Source organism: Xenopus laevis, chromosome 4L (assembly GCF_017654675.1).
Source record: "Xenopus laevis strain J_2021 chromosome 4L, Xenopus_laevis_v10.1, whole genome shotgun sequence".
NCBI lineage: Eukaryota > Metazoa > Chordata > Amphibia > Anura > Pipidae > Xenopus > Xenopus laevis.
The window spans coordinates 69,327,599-69,344,083 of NC_054377.1; the positions used below are offsets into that span (position 1 = coordinate 69,327,599).

Consider the following 16,485-nt stretch of genomic DNA (forward strand, 5'->3'; position numbering starts at 1 on the left):
TCACGTTGTGTCGGCACAGACCGGCGCACAACTATTGCTAAGCAATCCCCGCCCTTGAACATTCTCTATTGGTCAGTTGGGTTGCAGCCTACGTTTCTATTGGCCAATGGCTCCGTCTGTCAATTAGATATGAGGTTCATGGGATCACCCGGCTGATGCAACTGCGGGGAAAGGGAAGGCGAGTCACATGATCAGTTTGTGTAGCGCACGCTGTACTAGTGGCCTTACGTCTACTTCTCTCCTGTCCCTTAGCTTGGCAGTGCGTGTGAATGTGGATTAACCCATTGCTTGGGGATTAACCCATTGGTGCCCACTGCCATGCGACGGACAGGAAAATGAAAATCTCGATAAATAATGATTTTCACTCGTCTGGAAACTCTAGTTTGCCTCGAGCAGGGCTATTTGGGCCGAGCAGGGGAATAAAAACAACCTTGTTATTGGCGGGTTACAATCTGCGTCACCCTTCCCTTGAGACAAGAAGGGGTCGCCGCCGCGTCTAACACTGGTCACAGTTCTCTTTAGGTTTTGCCGAGTGACAGGATTGTAGTGAAAGGCCGGTGTTGGCGATAGAAGCTGCAATTCACCCATTGGCCACTGGGTGGCGGTGTGTTACGTCATTAGTGTTTCCTCGCTCGCAGGGGGAGGAGTAGGAAGAAGAAGCAGTAGCAGCACGTTGCTGTACGTGTCTAGAGCCATGCCGGGAGACAGCCGCCGTATTCGTGGCCCTGAAGAGTCCCAGTCCCCTTTGCTCTATGCACCCAGTGAAGAAGGCAGGAAGGCGGCAGGGAGAAGCGGCCGCGGTCTATCAGAGCCCCGCGCGGTTTTTGTACGGGCCGGCCTCCTGAGCCAAGCTAAAGGATCCGCCTACCTAGAGGCCGGCACTCGCGGTACCAAAGTGTTGTGTGCGGTTCACGGGCCGCGGGAGCGAGGGATGGGAGCGGAGAGAGCGGAGCCCCGGGGTCGCCTGGTCTGTGAGTTGCGCTGGGCTCCCTTCTCCCGCCGCGGACCCTGGTCTGGCTCTAGTCCCGCTGGGCCCTCCCCCCGCCAGGCCGGACTGTTGCTGCAGGAAAGTCTGGAACCGGCCGTGCGATTGGATCGCTATCCGCGAGCGGAGGTGATTGTGTGGCTGCTGGTGCTGGAGGATCGCGGTTCTGCGCTGCCCGCGGCCGTGTCCTGTGCCTCGTTGGCTTTGGCCGATGCCGGAATTGAGATGTTTGACTTGGCGCTCGGATGTGGCCTGAGCCGCGGCCCTGGAGGGGAACTTCTACTCGATCCTGATGATGAGGAAGAGGAGGCTGGCAGTGGCGGCACCATGAGTCTGAGTCTCCTGCCAACACTCAATCAGGTCCGGGGCAACTGTGGCACAGGCGCAGGGTTGTCAGGTTTCATATACAAAACCAGATCAAAAGTAGCCAAAAGCACTTCTAAAGTAGAACTAGAACTTCAAAAGTAGCCCAAAAATAGCACAATATGCGCAGTGAAAAAACTCTAAAAAACAAATGAATATATGTGAAAATACACCTTTTTTAAATTTCACAGTTTTACCCACATTGAAAATCAGACAGATTGGCCCATCACCAGGGGTGTAACTACACAGGACGTATAGATGCCCCATAAGGCTCTAATTCATATACAGTTTCAGTAAATATTGGTAAAACAGGCCAACCTCTAGACATTTTGGTGGCCAGCAGATTTTTGCCCCAAAATTGTCTGAAATTGAGGAAAGCAAGCCCGGACTGGCAATCTGTGGGTTCTGGCAAATGCCAGAGGGGCTGCTGTATGGTTCCATAGAAAGTTACCATATAGTGGGCTGGTAGGGGTCTGTTTGGGCTGGTAGGAGGCTGTTTGGGCCTCTATGTACTTGGAACGACAGGGCCTATATTGACTCCCAGTCCAGGCCTGGAGGAAAGTCACCAGAAAATGCGACAGTGCTTAAGAGTGACGGGAGACTGGGGTACAGAGGGCAAAATCTGGTAACTCCCAACTCCTACACCTGCCTTGGCTTTAAATTAGTAGCCCAATTTGGTTGGAAAACAGCCAATTTGGCAACCCTGGACAGGCAGGACATATAATGTAGTGATTGGCTGTGCGGGGTTCAGGAATCGGCTTCAACTGCACATTCCTTAAATCGGCGTTGAGCCCCAAAAGAATAAAAGCTATTTCTCCTTTAAATCTCCTGCATACATTATCCCTAGTGCTGCAGAAGAACCTGTGCTTGCATTTGCGGAGGGCAGTTGGATTGAGGACCTTCTGGCCCAGGGCCGGTAAAATTATAAATTCCAGCCTGAATGTTCTACTGGAAGAGCCAGTTCTATATTTCATCATGTTCTTTTGTTCCCTTAGGTTTCTGGCCTTATCAGCAGTGGAGAGTGGGAAGGAGAAAGCTCAGTGGAAGCGGTTAGACTGTGCATGGAAGGCTGCCAGAGATTGTACCCGGTTTTGCACCAGTGCTTGGTAAAAGCCACTAAAAGGAACATACCAGAGCCTGACACAAAGTGATCCTCACAGCCTTGGGTGCAGCTCTCCCAAACACAACTAATGGTGCTGTAAAGCTAATGCTGCCTCAGTTCTGCTCTACAGTAAATCCAGAGCACCCGAAGTCAAAACCACCATTCCTGACTGATCAAAGTTCTTGTTGAAGTGGCACATTCTGTATATGGTCAGCTGGAGATTATAGCTTGCAATTCTGCATTCACGTTGAATGTAAAAGGAGTATAGTATCTATACAGAATTTATGGGCAAATGTGTCAAACCACTTCAACAACAGTTGTCTGCTGCAAGAAATAACGTTGATTTTGGTTTGAGTTACTATGGCATCTGTATATCCCTGCCTTCTGAACGTATAGTAGCAGCTACTCTCACTTTCCTTAAAGGGGAGATCTATACCCAACTTCTTTTTGGCATAATAAATAAAAAACATGGGATGCTACGCAACTTTTCAATATGAATGCATCACCACACATTTGCAATAGTTTTTGTAATTACAATTGATTATGTATTTTATGTCTGTTTATAGTCTCTCTACTTTTACTTCTGACTCCCAAAACAATGTTGCAAGCCAGCAGTATTGTTACTTACAATTTTATTTTCTTTCACTGGGCAAAATCAGTTTTTTTTTCTGTAAGCAGCCTTTGACTTTTTCCATGCTGGTAGATTACTGGCTTTTTTATATGGTGGCAGCAAACTGCACTTGGCATTACTTTAAAACATTAAAGGCTTTATGACATCTGATTTTCTTGCAGTTTTAAATATTTGATTAAAAATATCATTATATTAAACTAGAGTGTTGGCTTTGTTGATAGGGACAAATATATCCTAACATGTCTATATTAACGTGCATGCCAATCTCTTCTCTATAGGGTATAAAGACAACTACTTTAGGTTGCAGTTGTCTTCCAGTAGCATCTGCACCAGTGAGTTGGTAGAAACATATCTTTTGTCCATTTATATTTATAGCAGTAAAGAATATATCCAGCAACATTATATATCTAGATCACCACAATAATTCCTGTTCACTTCAAAATTCATTTTTATTATAAACTAGACATTGATTGTGAGACATTTGCTATTGGTTTTAATTTCTTTGTGGTTTTTCAGTTATTTACTTGTTTACCTTAGCAACAAGGCAGCGGTTTGAATGAGAGACATGAATATGAATAAAAGAGGGACAGAACAGAAAGAAAACTAATAGCAAGTAAAATGTATAAAATATGGCAAAGCTGCCATCAGAAATCACGGTGCCCTGCATGACAAAATAATTTGGGGCCCTGCCCCAGACCCCTACCACAGACCCTGCCCACCCCAACAACAGGTCCTGCCCCAGACCCTGTACACCCCTACACCACAATGAAAAAGCCACACAGTCATGAGCGCTAAAACATGAGTTCTAAAAACCCATTGGTGATCCCCCCACAGAGTAAAGGAAAAACATTGGTGGTCAACCCCCCTTTGCTAGTTTAAAAAAAAAAAACACCCCCTACAATTTAAAAAGAATCATTGGTTGTCAGCCCCCCCCCCACACACACACACAAGTTAAAGGGATCCTGTCATCGGAAAACATGTTTTTTTCAAAACACAGTTAATAGTGCTACTCCAGCAGAATTCTGCACCGAAATCCATTTCTCAAAAGAGCAAACAGATTTTTTTTTTATATTCAATTTTGAAATCTGACATGGGGCTAGACATTTTGTCAATTTCCCAGCTGCCCCTGGTCATGTGACTTGTGCCTGCACTTTAGGAGAGAAATGCTTTCTGGCAGGCTGCTGTATTTACGTCTCAATGTAACTGAATGTGTCTCAGTGGGACATGGGTTTTTACTATTGAGTGTTGTTCTTAGATCTACCAGGGAGCTGTTATCTTGTGTTAGGGAGCGGTAATCTGGTTACCTTCCCATTGTTCTTTTGTTTGGCTGCTGGGGGGAAAAGGAAGGGGGTGATATCACTCCAACTTGCAGCACCTTTAAGGGCAATGACACATGGAGAATTGCTTCTCCCACAGATGATAAAAAAACCTTGCCATTTATTGGTAATAGCGTTTCTACCCAACTGGCACTTTGCCGGCTTACCTGCACTGCATTAAAAAATTGCAAGGGCTTGCAGCTAAAAATCCTGTGTGCCAGTGAAAGTCTTTTCTACTTTACCGGCGTAGCCAATAAATTTTCAATATCATCTTGTTCCACCTCTGGTCCAACCAAGAAATCATCCAAGCCATTCTTAAAGGCATTAACTTAATCAGCCATCACAACATCACCCGGCAGTGCATTCCACAACTGTAAAGAACCATCTACGTTGCTTCAAATGAAAATTCTTTGCTTTTAGTCTGAAGATGTGGCCTCTGGTACGGTGATCCTCTTTATGGGGAAAAAGGTCCCCTGCTAAAACAACCCCAACCTTGACAGTCTACCCTCATAATTTAAGTCTTCCATCTCCTCCAACCAATTTAGTTGCACGTCTCTGCACTCTCTCCAGCTCATTTATATCCCTCTTAAGGACTGGAGTCCAAAACTGCACTGCAAACTCCAGATGAGGCCTCACCAGGGACCTATAAAGAGGCAAAATTATGTTTTCATCCCTGTTTTCATGTATGCACCACCTGCTATTGTTTTATTGATATTTCTATAGACCACTTTTTTAAGCATATTTATTCTATTCCCAGTAAATAGTGGGTGAAGGGTAATCACTTGGTGCATGTAAAGTCATACAATGAGGCCATTGTAACATTACTCTTGGCAAATCTGTAACAGAAAATGGTCTTAATTTAACAATACTACAAAACAAAGCTGCCTGCAACTTTTAGCATAACATGCTGGCTTTGGGTATATATTATGTGCATCTGTACATCCGCCTTTTGCCCACTTTAAGGCTTTTCTCAAGGATAAGTAAATACAGTGACTTAGTACATTTATACCCAATGTTTCCCCATTTCAAAATTTGGCACCAAATCTGACGTCACACAAAAGTCATACATCACCAACTGTCCTTTACCGGAAAAAAAAAACTTTGTGAAAGGAAAAATCTATCATCTCACCACAGGGTGTCACTGGTGTGCAGTGAAAGTGATAATAGTCCATGCCTTAAAGGGGCTGTTCACCTTCCAACACATTTTCCAGTTCAGTTGTTTTCAGATAGTTCACCAGAAATAAAGACTTTTTACAATTACTTTTTTGTATGTGTGACTTTGTAAAGTGTAATTTTTCACCTTCTAAAGCAGCTCTGAGAGGGGTGGTGGTCACTGACCCTGTAAACTGTTCTAATTTGATATATTTCTTTTCTTTGTCCCTGCTGAGCAGAATCTCTGGGTTTCATTACAGGCAGCTGTTAGAATTGATACAATAGTTGCTAATAATCCTTTTAGCATCTGTACCCGAATTACTGAGCTGCCAGCCTCAAACACTAGATACAAGAACATTAAACTTAGATTTTGGAAAAATCGTAAAAAATAAAACATGATAAGTATTTGGAAAAAGTCTTTATTTGAAAACTAACTGAACTGGAAAAAGTTTTGGTAGATGAAAAACCCCTCTAAAGGGGGTCTTAAAAGACTTGTAGGAGGTTATTTATCACAGGTCGAATTTTTTGAGTTTTTTTTATACCTTTGAATGAGCTCGCAACTTGAATGGTTTCTACAGTAATTAAAAAAAACAATCCGAAACTCAAATTGATTGAGTTGTCGGGCAAAACCCTCTGAAAAACCTTGAACATCATGGGCTATTAGAATCTTCAAATGGTTCAAGGGACCTCTGCCATTGACTTCTGCATGACCTCTACAGGTTTTAGATGGTGTCATTTCAGATTCAAGCTATTTTCAGGGTCAGGGTATAATAAATCTAGAAAAATTCAGTTTTTTTTACCCAAAAATTTAAATTTTGACCCAAAAAATAAACTCGAAAAGTTGAATTTTCATGGAAAACACAACTCGGGGGTTATTCATCAAAGGTTGAGAGTGTTTTTTTATACCTCGAACGATCTCATAACTCGAACGGTATCTTATTTAAGAAAAAACTTAAATGGGAAAAGCCGTTCAAGTTTGAATTCCGAAACCTCAAATTGATAAGAAAAAAACCCCCCTCAAATCGCTTTAATCATTCGAGTTTTTGGACAAAAACACTCGAACATCAAGCAGGCTAACGTCTTCAAATGGTTCAAGGGATCTCCGCCATTGACTTCTACGTGACTTGACATATACATGACCTTGACAAGTTGTAGATGGTGTATTTCCAGGGTAGGGATATAAATATTGAACTTTTTTTTTTTTTTTTTTTTTTTTAAACACAAAAATGTGAATTTTGACCAAAAAAATAAACTTGAACTTTTTCATGGAAAACACATCTTGAACCTTAATAAATCTGCCCCATACAGTATTATGTAATAAAAGGTGCAAAAAACCTATAGCAACCAGTCAGCAGGAAGCACTCACTGGTTACCTGTTAAAAAGCAAACATCTTAGTGGTTGTTATGGGTTCTGCACCTAAGTAAATGTAATGCCTATTATTACATATGTGGCTTAATGTACTCTTGCTCAGAATGCCAATTTTCTATCTTAAGGCTGAAGTCACACAGGTAAATTTTAGCCCATGCAACAGTGAGCAAAATCTTCTTGAATAATAACTAAATATATCAACATTGGTGCTTTTTCATTTTCTTCTTGACTACAGATCCCCAGTTCTTTTTCTTGTAACTTCTATTTCATTCTTATACCCAGGCCCGGATTTGTGGAAAGGCCACCTAGGCCCGGGCCTAGGGCGGCAGGATTTTAAGGGGGCGGCATGCTGCCCAACCACACCCACATTGGTTCAAAAACACTGGGATGCCATCATTTTTTTAATTTCCCATGCACCAATCCCCATTGCTCTGGTTCAGATGATGAAAATTTGCATGAATACAGGGGAGGGGACAGGGGCCATTAACAGCAGTGGGCCTAGGGGCGCCCACTATGTAAATCCGGCCCTGCTTATACCAGCCAGTGCATGTAGGCAGCAACATCTATTCCGTGTGCCTTTCACTATGCACATAGGACGATTTCAGCCCAGCAAATTTAGATGACACTACAACAATATTTCCATTTATGAGTGTCCATGGCTGGTGTCTGCAATGGCTTCTGAAATAATAATTTGGTGTGGTGTTGCCGACTAATTTCAGCCCAGAAAATTGATTGAGAATTCCATCTCTTTCCCTGATGTTCTTCCATATTAGTAATAATGTGCTCCAGATGTGCACCAGTGCTATCCTTATATTCATCCTCTTCCATAATACACTGTACTTTCTTTTGTGCTCCCTTTACACCTTGCATTGCACTGCTTACGTCTCTTGGCTTCTAATATGGACAAATAGCAAAACACTGTTACTTGACTACACACAAAGGAACAGTTCAGGGAATGTTTGCATTGGACAGCTGTTTGCAAAGCCCCCTTGTGTGCAGTCACATAACACTTAATCTTTATAAGCCAGAGCAACTCTGAGGAGGGAAGAGTATGCTGCCAGTTGGACATCCCTGCTCCAAAGCAACTTGAAAACACAGCATGGTGGCAAATAATTTTCCTACTTTCAGCTGGCTCATGGCGGAATAAAGCAACATTAGTTAGTAAACGATCAGTTGCACTGGGAAATTAAAATAGTCTCAATACACTTGTGATTTTTTTACCATGCATTATTGTGTTTTTTTTTTTGTTTTTTGTTTTTTTAGGAAAGCTTTGTAGTTTGGTACTTTGTAGTAGAAATGTGTTAAACTCAATGCAACATTTTCATTTTGGAGCCACTACATGCCATATTCTTGTGTAAACCTACATCGTCATTGGTCAACAAATTGTTTAGCAGACCCCTGGCATTCATCTTTATGATGTTTGATCTTGGTACATAAATATTTATCAGACAAAATATGCTGCTAAATGGTAGAATTGCAGTGATTTTCAGAAAAATTGTAGGAAGGCTTTACAGTTTGGAGTAGAAATATTTAACCATTTTGGATTTGGGGAATGTGTGCTTTCCCAGTGTATCCCTGGTATTCATATTTAGGAAATTTAAATTTTATTACCTACCATATATACTCGAGTATAAGCGCAAAAATGGTCGCCGGCGCCTAAGAATAGTCGCCGGCACCCAAGAATAGTCACCAGCGTCCAAGAATAGTCTCCAAGAATATTCGCCGGCATCCAAGAATGGTCGCCGGCATCCAAAAACGAGACACCGGCACCTCCAATGGGAGCAGAAACCCTCAATTTTTTGATTGAAACTTACCAGAAGCTGCTGCATTTCTCACCCTAGGCTTATACTCAAGTCAATAAGCTTTCCCAGTTTTTGGAGGTAAAATTAGGTACCTCGGCTTATACTCGGGATGGCTTATACTCGAGTATATACGGTAATTATTATTGGAGATAAGAAGCTGTAAAGTGCAAGCTTTTAGACGATCTTCTGAAATGCCATCAAACTCGCTAGTTTTAGGAAAGGCTTGCTGTATGGTAGTTTGGAGTAGAAATCCAAAAAAATCCAATGCACCTGATGCACATTGGTCATCAAACTGTTCATTAGACCTTTAGTATTTATATTTAGATGTTTTATCTGGTTACCTAATAATATGAGGGGTATAATGAACATTTATCCATTTTGGATTCAGGAAAAGGTGTACTCCCCCCCCCCGTACTATTTTTTTTGTTATTCATTTAATTTTGTATGGTTTTACCCTTACAGAATATAATACAGGCATGGGATAGGTTATCCAGACTGCTCGGGACCTGGGCTTTTCCGGATAAGGGATCTTTGGATCTTCATACCTTAAGTTTACTAGTAAATCATGTAGAAATGATATAAACCCAAAAGTCTGGTTTTGCTTCCAATAAGGATGAATTATATGTTAATTTGGATCAAACACAAGGTACGGTTTTATTACAAAGAAAAAACAAATTTTTAAACATTTGGATTATTTGGACAAAATGGGAGTCTAAGGGATAGGGACTTGCCGTTAATTTGGAACTTTTTGGATAAAAGGTTTCCAGATAATGGCTGTAATACCTGTAAACACAGTTCCCAGCAGAGGGAGCAAACCTGGGTTGGCAGAGGCCATGGATCCCACCTATGCACAAGAGAACTTGGTCATTTGTAAAAGTATTATTCATTTGGTCTATGCATTTAAAATCTTATTTCTTTGTCACTGACCTCTTTAAAAGCTATGAAACAGGCATACAAAGTATTACAAGTAAAGCTTTGTTTATTATTTCAAACAAGTCCTCTTCCTCCTCCCACAGCAAAAGTTACAAGTCATAATAAAAAAGTGCACAGAAAATAATACTGATAAAGCCTGCCAAAAACAGGTGGTGGGAGTCAACAAAGAAGCAGAGGCTGCAAAAGGCAATGGGGATAGTGGATATGGTGCAAGAATTTAAGCATACAAATAATAGGGCACAAAATGCTTGCCATCATTTTCTCATTTAAGAAAAAAAAAAACTACTATTTTGATTTTTGCCCTAATTCCCATTAAGTTGTTTAGGGCAATATTTCACAGTTGATTTTACAGGATACCTAGTGTAGAAGAAATCTTAAAGCCAAGAATATGAAAGAATACGAAAAAGTCAAATAAGGGAAATACAAGCAAATCCAAGATTAAATTCATATATCTGAATAAAAAAAAATTCCTATGTTTTCTAAAATGCATTATTGTACAAATATTGATCACAACAGGTATGCCATTGTTTTTGGTACTCACAAACTAGTGGGTTATTTACAGTGCCATATTCCAAATATATTCTTAATTGCAGCTGAGACCATTTCATTTCTATTCTCCCAGATATTCATATCGTTTTGTCTTAAAGGGGGTAATACTTTTAGTTTAAAGGCAGGCAATCCAATTGTGCAGATAGTCTTCCATTTTTATGTGCTATGAAATAGTTTGTTTTGCAGATGTCCAGCTGGAATTTCAACAGCTATCTGGTTGCTAGCATCCCACATATCGATGCAACCATTCAGTGGTTTGAACGTCTGAATCAAGGAAGTAGCCTCACAAAGCAACAGTTATTTGGTTGCAGAGATCAGTGACCCTGACAACCAGACATTCATTTTAAACTGCAGTCTGGAAAGAAGCAGAATATTAATATATCAAACACCACAAACGAAGACGGACTAAAATGCTGCCAAAAGACTGATCTATAACATACTTAAAAGTTAATTTAAAGATGAAACTCCACCTTACTTAGGAAAAATACAGATACAAACAAACAGTGGAGCAAATATGAACACAAATATTTACAACTGCAGGATTGTTGTGTTAACAGCAAATCTCCTATTAGCGACTCTAGCAGCCAAAGTGATAGTTACATTCAGTTACCAGGCACTGGGAAAACCCTCACAGCATTTCATCTGTGAGCTTGTTGTCAGATTGTCATCATTAGATATACCTGGGTAGGACAGAAAAGCATAACAACAAGGCTTATTCAGGTGTTAGAGTATAGCTATGACCAATTCTGGCTGCTTATGTGCTATAAGAACAGTTCCGAAGGGAATCACCAGGCAGTTTTCATTGTGGCACATGCTTTGTACTTTAATACTACAGCTTTTGCCTTCTTGACAATTTATTTATAAAAGGAGCTCAAAAATCAACTACACCACAACTAGGTGCAATTATTATAAGGGTGTTGGCAGACAGGGAGATTAGTCGCCCAGTGACAAATCTTCTCTACTACAGGTGACTAATCTCCCCGAGATGCCTTTCCAAAGTCGCCCAAAGTTTCCTCATGAGGCAACGTCGGAAATCCGAAGCATTTATTATGCCATCCAACCGGAGATTCATATTCTTGCCAGCAGGAAGGCATTTCAGGGAGATTAGTCCCCCAAAGTAGTAAAGATTTGTCCTTGGGCGACTAATCCCCCCGTCTGCCACCACCCTAATCAGTGTAGCTCTACTTGCATTTTATCATTTGCTACATTCCCACATTTAAAAAATCCTCTGTTGGTGTTGTTCAAGATAGGAGCAGATTTCCCAATATGTCACCACCAGTAGTGCGGATTTGAAGCCTGCTGCTAACCTACGTTATCAGCACAGAGCTTTAACATTCTTTCAAGTCATTAATTCCAGGTTTATATTGCAAGGAGGGATTAATGATTTGGACACTGGAAGAGAGACTGATAAATCTAAAGAGATAGGTATTTGTTTACCAGACAGTTACCATAGTTGTAAATCCTTCCTTATTGTTTTCAATGTCAGTTTAAGGGTAAGGCCACACTGGGCGTTTTGAGGAGATTTGGTCGCCTGGTGACTAATCGCCTTGTCTTTGCGGCGACCAATCTCCTCAAGCGCCTTCCCTCACCCAAAGTTGCCTCGCAAGGAAACTTCCGGCGACTTCAGAAAAAGAATTGCCACGTTTGATTAGCGACGGCGTTTTTTCATTTTAGCCGGCAAGGCGTGAGGGAAGGCGTTTGGGGAGATTGGTCCAAATCTCCCAGTGTGGCCTTACCCTAAGGGTTAGTTCACACAAGGAGATTCGGGGAGATTGTCGCCTGGCCTCTTCTTCTGGGCGACAATCTCCCCGAACTGCCTCTGCGTGTCTTCCCATCCGCTATAATGAAAAGTCGCCTGTGCTAAAGCACACGCGGCGCTGCGTTTTCCGAAGTCGCCCAAAGTTTCCTTGTGAGGCAACTTCTGGCGATTTCTGAAAAAGCAGCGCTGTGTGTGCTTTAGCGCAGGCGACTTTTCATTATAGCGGATGGGAAGACACGCAGAGGCAGTTCGGGGAGATTGTCGCCCAGAAGAAGAGGAGATTAGTTGCCAGGCGACAATCTCCCGAATCTCCTCGTGTGAACGAACCCTAATACTGCACAGTAAGTTTCCCAAACAACCATCTTGCGATTGTTCCATGACAAGTGGTCACTTTTTTTTTTTTATCAGCTTTCATTCGCAAGCTAACAAGGTATGCTATTAACCTATACCCTGCACCAACAGTAACATGAGCGAACAGTACGAATTGCTTTGTATTTACATTAAAGACAAAATCGTATGAAAAGTTGTAGTTGCCTTTTTAAATCTACCACATGACTGAGAAACTTACATGCTTGTTCTATATTTTGGCATTGCAACAAAACCTTATAGATGTAATGGATGGCCATTGTTGCCATTTGTTAATAATGGACATGGGAATTATGCTGGTAGGGCTGTATTTTCTATGCATGCAACGCTTATAGGATTTAGCTTTGGATCTGCCAAATCTCTTTTTCAGAGATGAAGCAATTTTATGATTCTCTTGTTTTCCTATGAAAACTAGGTTTAACGTTTGATTTGGTATTCACCTGCCGTTTTTATGCTTTGTAGTCATCTAAATAGGCAGGAAGTCTTGGATTTGGTCAATATGGAATATTTTCGAGACAATAACTAAAAGGAAGATGTAAATTAAATTACACAGAGCAGATCACATAGCTCATCAAACCAGTCAGGAAATTCATCTAGTAGACATGATGCAAACATGCACAGTTTGTGGCTAAAGAGAACAGGTTTGGGGAGGAGGTTACTGATTAAAACAGATTGCACTATTCTCACAAAGTAATGTCTGCATTTCAATAAAACCTCAGAGAAGTGTATCCATCCATTGTATGGGAAATGATCAGTGTTGGACTGGGATGCCAGGGGCCCACCAGAAAACCTAGGCCCACTTTACAAACTATTATTCCTGCTCTCCTCTCAGCCTCTTTATTCTCCAAGTCTATTATATCTACTTACTATACTCTTTATATGCTTAAAGGGTTTGTTCACCTTTAAGGTAACTTTTAGTACGTTATAGAATTTCCAATTCTAAGCAACGTTTCAATTGGTTTTCATTATTTATTTTTTTTATAGTTATTTGCCGTTTTCTTCTGACGCTCTGCTGCTTTCAAATGGGCGTCGCCGTCCCCTTCTAAAAAGCAAATGATTTGTAAGGCTACAGATGTATTGTTATTGTTAATTTTTTAATTCTCGTCTATCTATTCAGGCCCTCTCCTATTCATATTCCAGTCTCTTATTCAAATCCGTGCATGGTTGCTAGGGTAATTTGGACCCTAGCTACCAGATTGCTTAAAATACAAAAGGAAGAGCCACTGAATAAAAAGCCAAATAACTCAAAAACCTTCAATAATAAAAAATGAAAACCAATTGCAAATCATACTAAAAGTTATTTCAAAGGTGAATAACCCCTTTAAGAAAAAGGGAATGACCACTAAATAATTAGCTGCAAAAGGCCCACTGACACCTGGGCCCACTGGGAGTTTTCCGGGTATCCCATTGGGCCAGTCAGACACTGGAAATTATATAGGTGTGAAAAAGTGATGAATTTAGCCCAAAATTTCAGGGATTGCTACCAAAATGCCATGCAACATCCTGGCACTAAGATTATTTTCTTGTTTATACAGTTTTATTTACAAAGGTTTTCATTGACTGTTTGTGCTATTTTTCAATGATGATCATATTACTGTGATTTTTATAATATACATGAACAGTTCTCACACTGAAATAAACCACTCTCGTCATGTAAGCATTTTGGTGCTGGACAATCACCACATATCTAGAGTTGTATAATGACCTTCAAAATGTGCATGAATAAATAGATAGTGTAACTGGTGACTTTCTGGGGTTTGATGTGCCCATCTGCCTCACTGCCTACTTTAAGACATATCTGCTAGAATGCTAGCTACTTGTTTCTCATAAGAAGGGCAGATGCTATAATGTTATGCTATTGGGTGGCTTTAGTCATGATATGTGGTATTTCCCTTAATGTATGCAGTCAAGTCCAATGTCAAACCAAGAGAACTTATACAGGGGTGGCACACGAGCAATTACTGCATGCTAATACAACCTATACTTTTTTTTTTACATTTCCAATCGAGCACAAGGGGCAGAAAAAAGGAGAAATTCCATGCATTTTGTTAATTTTTTTTTTACAAACTACTAACAAATCTCTTGGTGTGGTAGCAGTAGCTTAAGCTGAGGTTTATAGATTTGGAAGAAGTCGTCACTTTTATTTAGATTTTTGGTGTTTGACTATAGACAGAAGAGTGTATATTACAGCCCACAGACTCCAGTTACTTCAGCTGTCTAGCCACAAAAGTGCATTGAAACTTACTGAAAATTTAACATAGCCTAACCTGACTTTATTAGGCCTAAAAATTAGGCTACACTATTGTGAACACTGGTAGGTATTGGCAAAGGTCTATTCTTTCCTTATACATCTTGCTGTAAAGAGGGTCATAGGCTCCTCAAAAGGAAATGACGAGCCAAAATAAAATATAACCGCCATCTAAAAGAAACATTCTGGAGCTTATCAGGTAAAGATCCCCCAAACGCACAAATACTATACATAATATTACTGTACACCAACAAAAGAACAACATCATGTTAGCAACAGTATTTAGCTTATGAACCAAGACAAAATATTCTCAGCCTTACTCCCAATATAGAGTTACACAGGGGCATTTTTAAATGTGAAATTAGAGCTCACTTCCCACAGTGAAATTTCACCACTCTGTTAATGTTTTTGTATTGTTTTTTTTTTTTTAAAGAGAATATATCAAAGGATGAACTCTTACTTTTTCCCATTGATATAAATGCAACCAAATATCCCAAAGAAATCAATAGTTAGAGGAGGAACTTCAATCAAGTGAATTGTGATATGCTCTAATTTTACAATTTATTTTACAATTTGAAAAATATACCCCATAGAAAGGGCAGCAATCTTATGTTGGAAAAAAAATTCACCCATTTCGCTATAAAAAGATAATCTGAAAGGCTTGGTGCTATCATCCGGATTTCCTACAAGAAATTTCTGAAGCAATGTAAAATGTTTACATAATGTTTATACAAACCTGATGTACCTTCATCCGATATTCTAAATGATGTATAGCGATTTATGCAAGATAGCTAGACATAGTTTAATGACATCAACTATTCACTGCACAGAATCCAAAAACTATAATCACCAAGGTCCCCTGTTCCTTCAACACATAAACATGATTGGTTGAAAAATGTACCCATATATAACAAAAGCAAACATACAATTCCTGCATGACAGTCCAACTGACTGAGTATTGTGAAAAGAAATAAAACTGGACTGTAAACTGCTAGTATGAGAGTGTACTGTACTATCTGGTAGCGAGATGATTGTGTGACTGCAAAAGAAAGTATATATCAGTTTACCCTTAAAATGAACAATTCAATCTAAGCAGCAACTGAGTGAGACAGAAATTGGATTTCTTTTGGCAAAATTGATTCCAGCTTTAAAGCCTGATTGAGACAAAGCAGCACTGTAAGGCAAAAGCATACGACTGGTAAGGCCGCAAATTTTAATTAATAGTATGAGCGTCATAAGCTCTGTTTCATATTTCTGACCATTTACAAAGTGCTAATATATTGGGGGAGGCAACAAGTTAAATAAGAACGGCCTAATGTGCCACCTTACAGATAAAAGAATCTCCTGATTTAAGTAAAGTAAATACCAAGTTGATTTCATCCCTTAAATTACGTATCTTCAGAAATTTGGCAGCAGTTTGGCAGCAACAATACAATAATTTTCTACAAGTACATCATGAGACCTTGTAAATCCATGACTGACTCATGATCACTTAATATCATTTTATCCATCTTGATTATGAGTTCAAGGGAGCTTCTCCACCTCTTTGTTAGCTTACAAAAATGGGACAAATTTAAGGCCGCAGAAGCTCATGTGCTGCGATAAACTTTGATTTTGCCCTCTTTAGCAAGAGTGTCAATAATCTGGGCCTCAAAATCTGCATCGTGCACCCCAGTTTTGCGAAATTCTCCTGCGTAGCGATTGTTTTCCCAGTAGTGATGCCAGTTCCCACGGCTGTCTGCTCCGAAGCCAAAAACATTCACCTGGAAAGGAAACAATATTTTTTTTATATATATTTTGTCTACAGCACCTAATACAACTGTAAATATGTAGGTAAGTAAGTATAAAGCACATTTTATTCCGTAAGAAAATCTGAACAAATGGGACATTTAGTACATCACAATCTCACA

General features: G+C 40.2%; 2 protein-coding genes across 7 annotated transcripts in view; one reads left to right on the plus strand and one right to left on the minus strand.

Moving 5' to 3' along the window:
* Positions 1–542: 542 nt before the first annotated feature.
* Positions 543–3,278, plus strand: exosc6.L (exosome component 6 L homeolog). Its single transcript, XM_018258073.2, has 2 exons — positions 543–1,345; positions 2,344–3,278. The coding sequence occupies exons 1-2, from the start codon at positions 695–697 to the stop codon at positions 2,497–2,499; spliced, it is 807 nt and encodes a 268-aa protein (XP_018113562.1). The 5' UTR covers positions 543–694; the 3' UTR covers positions 2,500–3,278.
* An 11,169-nt stretch (positions 3,279–14,447) lies between these two features.
* The window catches only part of st3gal2.1.L (ST3 beta-galactoside alpha-2,3-sialyltransferase 2, gene 1 L homeolog), a 46,588-nt gene continuing 44,550 nt past the window's right edge, over positions 14,448–16,485 (minus strand). For all 6 annotated transcript variants that reach the window (XM_018256598.2, XM_018256596.2, XM_018256599.2 and 3 more), the window contains 1 exon segment: positions 14,448–16,338. In XM_018256598.2, the coding sequence (XP_018112087.1) occupies positions 16,165–16,338 (174 nt within the window). In that variant the 3' untranslated portion in view covers positions 14,448–16,164.

Coding starts and splice junctions, on each gene's coding strand:
- exosc6.L (XM_018258073.2), top strand. CDS start 695: ATGCCGGGAGACAGCCGCCGTATTCGTGGCCCTGAAGAGTCCCAGTCC. Junction 1,346..2,343: donor TCCTGCCAACACTCAATCAG/GTCCGGGGCAAC, acceptor TTGTTCCCTTAG/GTTTCTGGCCTTATCAGCAG.